Source organism: Jatropha curcas, chromosome 1, assembly GCF_041381405.1.
Source record: "Jatropha curcas cultivar XTBG-Jc1 chromosome 1, XTBG_Jcur_1.0, whole genome shotgun sequence".
Taxonomy (NCBI): domain Eukaryota; kingdom Viridiplantae; phylum Streptophyta; class Magnoliopsida; order Malpighiales; family Euphorbiaceae; genus Jatropha; species Jatropha curcas.
The window spans coordinates 2,979,245-2,993,120 of record NC_143151.1 but is presented as its reverse complement, the minus strand read 5'-3'; the positions used below and the strand labels follow the sequence as shown (position 1 = coordinate 2,993,120).

At 29.8% G+C, this 13,876-nt stretch overlaps 3 protein-coding genes across 3 annotated transcripts; 1 reads left to right on the top strand and 2 right to left on the bottom strand.

The window, feature by feature from the left end:
- Positions 1 to 15: 15 nt before the first annotated feature.
- Positions 16 to 2,249, top strand: LOC105628206 (large ribosomal subunit protein uL23). Its single transcript, XM_012209579.4, has 4 exons — positions 16 to 120; positions 205 to 257; positions 977 to 1,337; positions 1,987 to 2,249. The coding sequence occupies exons 2-4, from the start codon at positions 245 to 247 to the stop codon at positions 2,069 to 2,071; spliced, it is 459 nt and encodes a 152-aa protein (XP_012064969.1). The 5' UTR covers positions 16 to 120; positions 205 to 244; the 3' UTR covers positions 2,072 to 2,249.
- A 289-nt stretch (positions 2,250 to 2,538) lies between these two features.
- Positions 2,539 to 3,635, bottom strand: LOC149498818 (RING-H2 finger protein ATL66-like). Its single transcript, XM_089725521.1, has one exon. The coding sequence runs from the start codon at positions 3,375 to 3,377 to the stop codon at positions 2,775 to 2,777; it is 603 nt and encodes a 200-aa protein (XP_089581647.1). The 5' UTR covers positions 3,378 to 3,635; the 3' UTR covers positions 2,539 to 2,774.
- Positions 3,636 to 3,894: 259 nt separating this feature from the next.
- On the bottom strand, positions 3,895 to 5,737 carry LOC105628207 (uncharacterized). The gene is made up of 2 exons (XM_012209580.4): positions 5,597 to 5,737; positions 3,895 to 4,834 (listed from the first exon to the last, which is right to left on the bottom strand). Exons 1-2 carry the CDS (start codon positions 5,720 to 5,722, stop codon positions 4,013 to 4,015), a joined length of 948 nt encoding a protein of 315 aa, XP_012064970.2. The 5' UTR covers positions 5,723 to 5,737; the 3' UTR covers positions 3,895 to 4,012.
- Between the last annotated feature and the right edge of the window lie 8,139 nt (positions 5,738 to 13,876).

The following is a 13,876-nucleotide window of genomic DNA, read 5'->3' as shown; positions in this document are numbered from 1 at the left end:
TGGTAAATATTACACAAAAAATGGATATTATGGTAATTCCATTAGTATACTCTTTATAAAACCCTTCTTCCCCTACCGCCCACAAACCCTAGGTACAGCCCGGCTGCTGTTCGCTAACAGGTGTCACTCTTTCTTCCATATGAATATGCTTTCATTTAACTATAAACAAGGTGACTATTAACATTTTTCTGTTTGTGTTTTTAGGGTTTCGAGTGATTAGCAAACTTTTTCTGGATTAGCAGCAATGGCACCAAAAGGTATGCTTTTTTATATTTAGACTCGTGATAGGAAGCTTGAACTTGTGATGTGTTATTGATTGTTTCATTCTTGTTTAGTACTCTGTTTCATGTTTTAGTCTTTGAAATGCAAAGACAAGTAATGTGCAATTTGTTTATGGAAGTTCATTTGGCCTTTTAGTTATCATAAGCAGATAATTTGTATTTTTGGTGGATGTAGAGGTTAGGATTAGAGGAAACGAAGGATTGTTAGGTAATTTTGTACTACTGTTTTCTCTTGCTATTTATTAATTATTATATATATATTATCGTTTAATGGTTTAAGGAGATATTTGATAGATGGGATTCTTTGTAATGACATTGTTTCAATCAGTACTTTAATTAAGTCTATGTTTGAGTCATAATCTTGCAAAAAAAATTTGGCAGCATCAATGTATAGCATATATCAACATTTCTTTTCAGTGACATATGTTATGAGTAGTGTGTTTTAAGCTGCTTTATTAGTCTTTAATTGTATAAACTGAGATGGAAATTTGATGATTAGTCTTGCTAAGACTTCTGTATGCTTTAAGTTGAGCTTAAAAATTATTGTTAAAGATGGCTTTCAACTTGGTTATTTTTAATCCATCTTTTAATTTAGTTCAGGGACTGTTATACTGTTAAGCTATGATGTCTTATATGCATGTTTATAGGTATTTCTTTTCCTTGATTTTTTGGCATGTATTCTGAATGTGAAGCAGATAGTTCAAAAAAGCCTGATGCAAAGGCACAAGCTGTCAAGGCTGCAAAAGCTGTGAAGTCTGGACCAACCTTTAAGAAGAAAGCTAAGAAGATCAGAACCAAGGTCACATTCCATCGCCCAAAGACTCTAAAGAAGGAGAGGAATCCCAAATACCCCCGCATTAGTGCTCCACCAAGGAACAAGCTTGATCATTATCAGATTTTGAAATATCCTCTTACTACTGAGTCAGCTATGAAGAAGATTGAAGATAACAATACCTTAGTTTTCATTGTTGATCTTCGTGCTGACAAGAAAAAAATCAAGGATGCAGTCAAGAAGATGTATGATATTCAAGCCAAGAAAGTGAATACCTTGATAAGGTTGGTTATCGATCCCTGTTGTTCTTTTAATGGTTGACCAAAATTTGAAACTTGAATTTGCAAAAGCTGGCATAATTGTTGAGTTCTTGTAGCCTAAAAAAATAATTAAATAGAACCTCTAAATGTTCTGAAATCCGGAGAATCTCATGCTCATGGCATTAGCCAATAATTGCTTGTTCTGCTTTTCCTTCAATGTTTTGGTAAGCATAGGAATAGAACGGGAAAATGGGGATGATAAAAATCAAATTTTAGCATTATTTGTATTTGGACTTGACAATTACCACAGCCAAGCCAACACAAGTACATATCAAATGATGAGCTGTCACAACTCTATATTTTTGCATGCAGAACATGCCATTCTTCTGATAATTAGTTCTCTCGTTACGACACTAGTATCTCAATTTACCTAATGATGTATCTTTTTTCTTGTGCAAATTGCAGTCCAAGATTGTCTATGTTTAAGATATTGAAGTTTGAAATGGATGTTTTCGAAATCAATATATGCTGCTTGTTTGCTCATAAGTTGAATTACCATGGAGAACCAATGAACATATGGTTTTCTCTTGTTATATTGTCTATGTAACGTGTTTACTAGTTTCTTGCAAAATCTTTTTGAAAATTTTATTTATTTATTTATTTTGTGCTCCAGGCCTGATGGAACAAAGAAAGCATATGTAAGGTTGACACCAGACTACGATGCATTGGATGTGGCAAACAAAATTGGCATCATCTAAATTAGTTCCTGGCTTTTTTCTAATTTTCTTCATTTTGTTTTGTTGAAGAGTAAGTTATTATTGTTGTGACATCAAGCAGGAATATTTCTTAAATTACGTTAAAACTTGTAAACCTGTGTTACTGCTGTTTGGTTATGCTTCATCTTTTTAAACATATGAATTAGGTTTGAAGTTTCAATTTACTTGTTCTGAATTATGCTGTGTCAAGCTACCAAATGATGTTTAATTAGGCAAATCCCTTGATTAAAGTTCTGTTCAAAGGCTTAGATGCACTTACACTGTAGGCCACCTCGTCCCTGTTCCCCAATAATCCGTCTTGTTGTAAGTCTATATTATATTGATTAAAATTTATCCTAAACGTCAGAAGTTTATTCAATGCATTTAAGCAATGCTTTGGTATTACACGTTTTGTGGTTCTTGCGCACTATTTTTATGCTGAACGCAATTCAAGTACTTTTTTCCCACTCATTGAAATTTACAGCAACGTTTACATTTACAAATCCAAGAAATTATCTGTTTGCTCCATCTTCTTTTGCCCTAATTGCTTCAAGCCCGACTTCAAGTTATCTCTGTTTGCTCCATCTTGTTGTACCCTAATTGCTGGAAACCCAGCTTCATGAGTTCATTCTTCAGGCAATTCTCAAAGCTCTCAAATTTACAGGTTCTCTCTATAACGGGATGAAACAAATCCAAAACCTAATTCTTAAGGTCTAGTTGCAGAATTGCGAAAGATCTGAGAGCGTAAGATCTGGTAATATTCTGCTCTTTGATGGAAAAAATCTTCCCTCTGTAGACTCTCTATCAACGTGTTGATAGAAATAGAATTTTCATAAACAAGAGACCTACAAAGAGGGCAACTCGAATGAGTCTGAAACCAAGTATCGATACACGCGACATGAAACACATGAGCACAATTTGGCAGATGTTTAAGCCATTCTCCTTCTTCGAATTCCCCCAAGCAAACCGCACATTCACTGTTGCTTTGTCGCGTTTCTTCCTGCTCCTTCTCCTTCTTGAACTGTGAAATAGGGAGAGAATCCATAACTATGGATTCAAGTCCGTGGCTCTGATACTGCAACGAAGGATCTTCGACACTTAAATGCCTCGTTTGGACATGGTTTCTGGAGAAAGTAAGTGTATTTAGCGCACAACAGAGTCGTTTTATTATTTTGTAGTAACTGAATATAACAACAACAATGCACATAGCAATAAGCGGACCGATCACATATGGATTCCATTGTTGCGAAGGAAAGTCTTCTGGATGAAATTCTGAAACTGGCGGTGGACTTGAAGTTAGTGGCAGCATGCTATGATCAATCTTTGAATGTAAAATGAAAATTCATTGATATAATAATAATAATAATAATTATAACATCCAAGATTAATTATGTTGTGAATAAAGATATTATGCAACGATTAAATCATTGTAGAAACAAATAGAAATATTATTTGTTGATAACTTTGAGAGAATAAAATTGACAGAGCATGAATTGGACTTTACTTCCATTCCAAGAAAGTATATGCTGCTATTCTAATTGCAAGCCATAGAAAAAAAGTATAGATTCCTTGGCAGTAAATTACTGGTCTCTCCGTCTCAAAATATAAATTGTTTCCTGTTGAGTCTTCAATTGCGTAATTAAGTCGATCAATGTAAAAAATTATTCTAAATGGAAAAAAAAACTATGCTGTCTTATTTTATCAAGTCAACATTCGGTGCAAACCGATATTGATATGTCTGTGGTCCGCAAAATTTTTATTTTCTTCATATTCTTGATTATCATAGAAATTGAAAAAAGAAAACTAAATCTGATTAATCAAGAAGAAGCAAGAAATGTAACATTTTCATCCCAAAACAGAGATCTATTTTACACCATCCAGCAGTGAGATTAAATTTTTTACAAAAAATATTTATATATATATAAGGAACATAGTCTCAAATTCTCAATGAAATCTTTGTCTTTTGGCAGAATTTAAGGGCCAACCATAACCACTGTCTAAACCAGATGAAGATGCTCCACCAGTAGCAAAATTTAACACAGAAGCAGAACACATTTGAGACGACCCGCGACACATATCAGGATAAGAAATTGAATTCAATGGTTTTTGTGCAGCAGAATTTGCGTTTGCAACAGCTTTCTCACATCCTTTGATAGAAACTGGAGGAATCCTAAAAGTCTGCAATGGAGGAGGATTTCGCCACCGCGGAAGTGGGCCTGCAACAATTAAGTTCTGCAGAAGAGGACCTGCCTCAGTCACAGCTTGTAAAAGTTTCCCTTTTTGAGGCAAATTTTTTCCATTAACAAGACTATCAATAGCAGCATCAGCAGGATCAATTTTCGGAACTATAGGTGAGACAAAAGTATTATATTCTTGAACATATGCCTTATTAACAAAGTCAATATGACCTGAATCTGCCATGTTCATACTAGAAAGATCTGGTGAAGTAACTGCATTATATGTATCAGATAAACTATTGGATTCTGTTATGCTTGAATTTGCCTTCATGGGTATAACAAGAGGGCTCCCAGGTTGCGGTTGGAGTATAATTTGATTTATATCAGTAGAATTTGAAGGCAGTAGCTTGTTAATAAGCTTCTGTAACTGGTCTTTTGCTTCATCTCTTTCTTTATATGCCATTTTCAGAAGATCAATTAAATGTTTCTTATCTTCCTTGTGTTTTCTAATTTCTTCATTTGCTTCTCCTTTGAATGCCTCTAGCTCAATTGTTGTGCATAATAGCTTCTGCCTCAATTCATCAACACTCTGTCAAAAAAATTTGAAAAAACATTAATTACTAACTCAAGCCAAATAGTGATTTTTTTTTTTAATTTTTTGGAAAAACTTATGAAGGGGAAAAAAAAGAACAAAAGAGGGAGAATGGAAGTATGACCAAATTAAACCTAACTTTTAAAACTATAATTGACATAGTTTGGTCCCCATGGCAATACTGACAAAATCTTGCACTCATCAAGTTTCAACTTAAGCATGTTATATTCCTAGCAGGACAAAAAGAAGTTTACATTTTCCAGAACCAAAAAACAAAATTGCAAAAAAGAAAAATTCATAATAAGGCCATTTTTTCACCAAACAAAATAAAGACACTCACTGGGAGGAAAACAGAAGAAGAAGAAGAAGAAAAAGAATAACCAAAACTCTTTAATGTCTACAGAATATGCACAAAAGAAAATAGAAAATTTTTCTCTTAGAGGACTGAAAGCAAATGCCATTAAAAGCTGAACATTCAATCCAATTATGTTCTCCTAAGAACAGAAGAATTAACTTGAACTAAACTCAATTACCATTTATGAGAAGATATTATACCATCAAACAAACAGAACTCCCAGAAATGAAAATTATTAGCGGGGCAGATTCATTAAAAAGCAGTTTAATTCATATAAAGTAACAAAATTTATTAACAAACAAATCCAAATGGCTAAAGAAAATACAATGAAGTCAAGAAACAAACTTTAAATGCCAAAATAAGCAAGACCCAGATGGTAGAAAAACGAGTAGAGAAAAACCCACCTCATAGCTCCATAGAGAACCCAACTCTTCCATTTTATGTTTATCTTTTTTCCCTCTCAAGCAAGAAAAGAGGAGAAGAAAAATCAAGAGAATAGGGGAGTTAAAGAAAAGTGACCAGTGAGTCATTTATAGAGGAAGAAGGCACACAAAAAGACAAATAGAGTGATGGCTTTCTCAAAAAGTTGTATAGAAACTAATCCAAATCAAGGAAAAAATCAAGGAATTTCCAAAAATAAAAAACTTTCCAATTAGAATAAAAACTTGTGAAAATAAATTGCATCCCTTTCTCTTTCAATGTAAAATTAAATTCTTTTTAAACCAAAAAACCCTCTTTAAGGACCCTTGTCTATTTCTGAAAAATAATATATGGAAAATGGAAAATACCTCTCTTACTATTTTTTGAAATATAAATTTTTAAAAAATAGTTTATGAGTGGTCAATGATTAAAATCAAATATCCAACTAGATTTTCCTTATATGTATGACATACAGTAATGCAAATATGGGAATGTAAACGGTTGTTTTTCTTTACGCGGTTTTATGTTTTAAGTTGGGCAAGTTTCCATCTTTGGATTTTTGGAGGACTGTGACATTTATCATATGGTGAATTTTATGTGTACTTGCAATCCATCAATTCTGTCCTACGTCATTTTTCATTGGTTAGTGATGGAAATAAATAAATATTATAATTAGTTGGTTAATTAACTGAATTTCGGGGGATAAAAAAAAATTTTTTTGATTGTCAAAAAATTAATTAATTAAAAGTTAAACGTTAAACATTATAATGTTGAACGTTTCATAGACAGCTCTCTCTATAAAAACTATGTTGCTGAAAGCTATACTTAATAGAAATATAATTTAATTTGATCAAAATATTAAAAATTGGTTCAAAAGTTATTGCTAAACATAATTTTAATATTTTTTTTTCTTCGTGAATGTATCGTATAAAGCGAGTCAAGTATTTCCTAAATTTGATACATAGAATTCATTAATTAGCAAATCGTTTAAAATATTTCCAATTTTGCGTTTTGTTATAAATTTACCAACAGGATCGAAAAGCAAAATGCAACAATTAATATAAAAATTTCATCAAAATTAGCTAATTAAATTTAGTGATCTAAATGTTGACACCTCATCCGTTTATAAAGAGGAAAAACATATATAAAAAAGTTTTCCACTAAAAAAAAGAAAATTTAAAAAAAAAATTCCATGTTTGCTTCCAAGTTGAGTTGGCTTTTGTGTAACATGAAAATGCTACCTTCCAAAAGAAAACACATGAAAATGTTATTGCTCCTTGTCTTATGTGAAACATTCAGGGAACATAAGTAACGTATATAAAAAAAAAAATCTAGAGCATAAAATTAATGGATAATAAAATATTAATTAATTAAATATTTTTATAATAAAAGTTTTAAATTGAAATAAAGAGATAAGAAAAGATGGAAGCATCATCTTATATTATAATATCTTCCTAGGGTTACTAGATTGCCTTATTGGACTGCTCGAGAAAACTGAAATCTGAAATCAACATATGTATATTATAGTTGAAGTTGACTTATCATCTATTATTCTTCTTCTGTTTTACGGTAAATTATTATGAAATCCTCCAGATTTAATTGAAATGCTATCCTATCCCTATTGTTTGAAGAAATTGGTAAAATCCGTAAGGTTTGACTCGGTTAAATTCCTTCGTACTTCAGCTAAAAAGTGTTATTTTTGTCCACTATGATATTTGATATTGTTTCATTCATGGTTGTTATTTAGTCCCTCACATTTACTCCTGGATTACTACTCAATCTCTCACTTAATAGCAAAATCGATATAAGGAGTGAGTAAGAGAATATTTGATTCGGCTTTTCCATACAATGGGTAACTTATTGGAGTCCAATATTGGATTAAAAGTGTTCAGCAGCTGGTAACTGATAAAACTCTCAATACGCTGCTGGTTTTATCGACTGGATGTATGAGCTTTCTGTGACCTGCTATTAGTATTTTGTATAAATAGACTAAAATATTATATCGCTAATAACATAATATATCTCTCATACCTTTTTTTTTTCTCCTAACATTGCTATATTTTCTTTGCCCATTGAGAATAAAAGGAGATCATAGCGTAACTTATCATCAAGTAATTTTTTTCTACTCTTTTTATTATTTTATTGATTGACATATATTAACTATGTTGTATTGTATTTTTGTTAGATAAATAGATAGGTTTTATTAATATAGTTATTAATATTAAGATACATAATTTTATCTATATGCATAGATTTTATTGATTAAGATAGTAGTTTAATTAATTTCTAATTTTTATTTTTCTTATTCTTTAATTCATTAGAAATAGATTAGAAATATTTTTATATGTAAATTTTAATTTATTCAAAACATACATTTATTGATCATTTCATATGAACAACAACGACTGATTACACTTTTATCAAATACTCATTGTTCATCCGCTATCAGCAGCAACTATCCGCCAAAGTAGTTTAATGGAATCAAACCTCATGGATTTCACAAAATTTTTTAGATAACAAAGATGAAATAGTAATTTCCATCAAATCTAACTACTTAATTTTTTAAATATAATAATAAATTAGAAGTAGCTTAAGTGGTAAAACACCCTTGAGTTTAGCTGACGACCTTTGTAAAGTCAATAGTAAATGAACTGTAAAACAAAAATAGTCTTATATTAAAAAATGTATTGAGATGAATGTTTCAACACTCTTTCAATTCTTATAAATGGATTAAATATTCATTGAAAGCACTTTTAACAAAAGCATTTTCAATTCTTATATCCTTATATCATAAGTCTATTCAATCACAAAAGCGCAAAACAAAACCATTGTTTTTAATAATGTTTCTACGTGCACTATACTTAAAAAAAAAAAAAAAAAAAAAAAAAAAAAAAAAAAAAAAAAAAAAAACGAAAAAGAAAGTAAAGAAAAGAAAATCTATCTAAAGCAGAAAACCAGCCTGCTAAAACCTCGTTCTGACAAGGACAATGAACGTGGATGCAAATATATATATTAATCTTCACAAAAACAAGGAATTTTTTTTTTCGTTATACCCGACAAAGCGGTTTCGGCACTCTTCATAAATAAAAATATCTATAAATAAATCTCATATTTAAATTATTCTTTTGAAAAATAATAACCTAACTACATGTAACGTGCAAATATTATACAACTTCAATCTTAGTCATTAGATTAACTTTAATGATGTTGTATTCTCCATTAATTATGTCATTATTCCTTAATCCAGCTGTTGGGGTTGAAGTTGTATGAATCTAATATACAACAATTGGATACAAATTAAAAAACTTCACTAAATTAAAAAAAAATACTTAAATAAAATTAATACTATTTCCTTTTTTTAAAATATTTAATTGATGGGTTCACTTTTAACTAGGAAATGGACAAAAGCTGCTAATTATTTTATATCTAATTAATAAAATAAATAGCCAGCTTACGACAAGAATGCTTCATTAAGAAAATAAATATAAATATAAATACATTGTTCTCTTCTTAATACAATGTATCTAGCTATATATATATATACACACACTATTATTATAAATATGTTGTGATTATTGTTTAATCTTTTGCTTAATCACTTGGTTACCCTTCATTAATTAGTTGACAATTTGCTTATTTTACTTGATTCACTGGAAAACTTATCAAATAAGTAATTAAGGGAATTCTGCCAACATATTGACTTATTGACCACAATTTTTTCAAGTGCATTATAGTTGTAATTAAGCTTACAGTTCTCAATAATCCTATAGTCAAAGATATCGTAAGAGTTTGTAAAAATTGTAAGTCAATTATATAACATGAGTTTTAATTACTCTCACCGTTCTTTTTACGTTAGAAAAGTTCATATTTTTCATATTTTAGATATTCTTACCTTTATTTTAGTCTTTTGTAAAGTTTTTATATAATAAATTTTACCTAATTTGATAATTTTGGAAACCATGCTAATGTGAAAACTCTATCTTACCTTTATTTTAGTCTTTTGTAGAGTTTTTAGTGTGAGAGATTCTCAAGATAATGACAGACAAAGGTATAGATGAGCATTTATTGTGAAGAAATTTTGGAGAATTAGTTTTTTTATATCAATTTTTGTTAAAAAAAAAAAGTGCTCATATAGATGATTTGATTGCCGATTAAAATAGAGTTTGAATAGAAACTGAATACAAAATTTTTGGATTGACCACAATGAAAGGAATCTTTATGGATTTCGCTCGAATATTTGAAAAATTGCGCAATATTTAAACTACGTTTTTAATAACCAAAGACAGTTGGAAGGTTAAATGAACACAAATTAAAACTTTCCACATAACTTTCCTAAATAAAAGACTGAAAAATGAATTTTTCTCTACAAGTCATAGCATAAACTTCATTTTTTTGCGGCCATCTTTATTTTATTCATCCCAACAAAACATTTAAATGAGCACAAATTAAAACTTTCCACGTAACTTCCCTAAAGCAAAGACTGAAAAATGAATTTTTTCTCTACAAGTCATAGCATAAATTTCATTTTTTGCGGCCATTTTTATTCTATTCATCCTAACAAAGCATTTAAAGTATTATTGAAGATTGAAACATAATTTAAGGCATACATTGATATTAGAGGAGGAATAAATGAGATATTAGAGATAAATTAGGGAAAAAAAGGCAAAAAAAATTGATTAAACTACTTCCTTATTCTTAATGAAAAAGCAAAAAGAATATAATTTAATTTAATTTGATTCAGGTTTGAATATCAATATTTTATTGAAGAATAAATGAAAGGAGAAGAAATATTTCTTGGATCCTAATAAATAGTATTTAAAGCTAAAATCAAACAAAAGATAATGACATTTTAGTTGAAAGGAGAAGATCTAGAAGAAAGCATATACCTAAAAGGCTACCTATAGGTATGCTAACGGATTGTGCAAGGAGCATTATAGGGACATTATAGTAAAAGAACAGTTGATTTTTTTTAAAAAAAAAAAGAAAAAAGAGTTCAACTTTACTTGAACAGTTGAACTCAAACTTGGAAGAAATGTCTAAAAAAGTGGAGACCGCTTTCCCTTTTACCTCCCTTAGCTTCCTAACGGGTAACGACTTTACCTGTCGACCCAATTATGTGAAATCCTTCAAAAGATATAAATAAATAAATAATACTAATTATATTCATAAAAAATGAGTATTCACCAAAAGATAAAAAAGAAAAAGACAAAGAACTCCCTCATAATTAGACGGTGCCGCACATCCTTTCTATACTTTAGAGAATCTATCTTGCTCCAATCAATTTTGTTGTTCTAATATTTTTATCATTTCCAATTTCTTAGTTCCTAAATGGTCTGTTTTTGCAACCAATTGAAAAGCTAGATTTATTGTTCACTATCTTTATAACCCTTTTATATCTATTCAAAGGATGGAAAAAGAACAAGCAAAAGATACGAATAATTACTCTCACTGTTCTCAAAATATAAATCGTTTTTATTTATTATTTTGTCTTAAAATATAAATTGCTTTGTGTATTTTAAAAAAGTAATAAATAATGTCTTTGATGTCTTTTAAATATTATCTTATTTATACTAAATACAATAAATACTTCACATGCAACTATTGGTTTTGAGATAAAGGATAATTCGATAAAATTACTCTTGAGTTTATTATAGTCTAGAAAAATTAATTGTTTCCTTAATCATTATGCAAAAATCTTAAACAATTTATATTTTGAGACAGATGAAGTATATTGTTAAGAACAAGCTACATAGTACCATAATATTAACCAAATATCAAGATCGAGAAAAAAACAATAAAAAGAAAAATTAGAGCCTTAGAATTGAAGTAAAAGAAGCCAGTCAAATGAGTAAAAAGTAAGCCTGTTGGACACAATTAAATGTTTTAGTAACCGTTAGCTGTTCTAGTAACTATTTCCTATTTCTCAAAATATAGGTCGTTTTTGGGTGGTTATTTCATCCTAAAATATAAGTTGTTTTGAGTATTTTAAAGAGTAATAAATGATATTTTTCCAACATTACCCTTATTTATATTACATAAAACAACTATATTCACAAGTAACTCCTGATTTTGAGATAAATAATAACTTGATCAAATTACTATAAGTTTGTTATAATTTAGAAAAATTAATTGATTTCTTAATCCATGTATATAATCTTAAACAACTTATTTTGAGACAAATGGAGTATTAGTTATTTAAATAGTGTTTCATCAAGTCATGTTTCGTAATCCACTCTAAAATGCTAATATAAATTCTAAGCCACTAAATAGTATATCGGAGTATAATAGATTAGTTAAAGAAACTAAATGCTACAATAAAAGATGTTGTCAAACAAGATCCTAAAATCATATTGAAGGAATCAAATTGTTGCAAAATATATTATCTTTTAATATTATATGAATTTAGTAATGAATCCAGTACAATAAAGACAAATGATTCATATAGCTGATTCCAATAGGTTATGTTTACAAAATCTAAATTGATATTTTAATTTAAATATGATAAATAACATCCACAACATAAGCACTTTTAAATGTACAAATGAAGTAATTTCAAAAAAAATATGCAAATGAAGTGTAAAGACAAAAGTCCAAACTCACATTCGGGGAAAAGAATTAAAATAATAATAATAATAAATATTGTCTTTATCAGAAGGAGTAGTGGGAGCGAATGAGATGGTGAAGTTGTGGAGCTGCACATGGTGATTAGGTAAGAGTCATTTGGGGACCGTTAAGGAGAAGACACGTGTAGAAAAGCCAAGAGTAGAAAAGAGTCGCACACATGCCATGCGTGCCGCTTCTTGCACGACACTTGGCGTGTAGAATGAGCGGCGGTGGCACATGCCAGAATGCATTGCGAATTGCGATTGGTAGGTTGCACGTGCTTCAGGTTTCTTAACTACAAATAAGAATACTTGACTTCGCTTTTGATGTGGTGAGTGGAAGACAAAAGGTTTGTTTCTAGTAAGTCTTAAAGAGGGAAAGCAGTCTACAAACGGCAATTCCTGTGGTGGGGAACAGATAATTTTGGCTTTAAGCTTTGTTTTTGACATCCAGTTAACTAATTAGGCCAAGTTTTATACATTTATTCCATGCAATTAATTATTGACAGCCAGACTGCATCCCAAAACTTCAAGAATTTAAAATTTAGTGACTTTATATTTATAAATAAGCTTAATCACTATTGATATCAACACTTTTGAGATCACCAAATGTTGGTGAGTTCTTTTATTGAATTTGAAGCAATATCAAATCAAAACTCCCAACAACTATTATCTCGCCCTAAAAATGAGGTAATTGTATAATCTTGTTACAATTTGTTTTTGAAATAGGGTTGAATTTGCTACTTGAACTTTAAAGTGATATACAATTTGCCAAAAATTAACTTTTCGTACAATTATTTTTTTTTAGAGGGGAGGGCTTTTTATTTTTTTGATGCAAGTTCAGAGATAAATTATATAAAAAGTTAATTTTTGAGCAAATTATACATTGTTTCTAAGTTTTGGGTTGACTCACTGGTCAAACCAAATTTAATAACTATGCCTAATATAATCCAAATGGAACCCAAACAAGGTCCGATCTAGCGTAGGATGGATACTTGGATGTATACTTTTTTTTTTTATCAGATCGAATATAGATATTGCAAAATTCGATTGAAACCCAATTCACGATCATCTCTAGTATAAACTAATAGTTAGAGGTTTTAAAAAAAATGGTTTAATCATTTGCCACCGTACGAGGTTCAATATAAAACAAGCCCACGCTCAAACGCAAGAATATACTTTTTTTTTTGTCTTAAACATGAATGTTCCTAATCCAATAGACTAGAACTAAATCATACTCACACCGGGTCGTTTCACTAAGAGGTAAAGTGAGATAAGGATATACTTTTATCAGTCATAGGGGAAATGATTACTCGTGGTGAGCAGCTTATAGATGTCCACATAAGCATTTTGGTGAAGCTGAATTGCCATTAGTCACTAAACCAGAAATGTTTTATGTATTTATACCTACTTGATTTTTAGGAGAAAAAGCATATCTATTTTGTTTATATCTTCTAATATTTGAACTCTTTCAATTATTTCCATTTTAACGTAATCAAATTTATGTCCTCTTATATGTGCTCAACCATGATAACTCATGTTATGTTCAACTCATATGATTTGATATAAACCAAAATTTAATTACATCATCAAGCTACACAACTACTCATTGTTATGAGTACGTAACCACATAAAAAAAAACAAAAAAAGAAATTTTAAGTA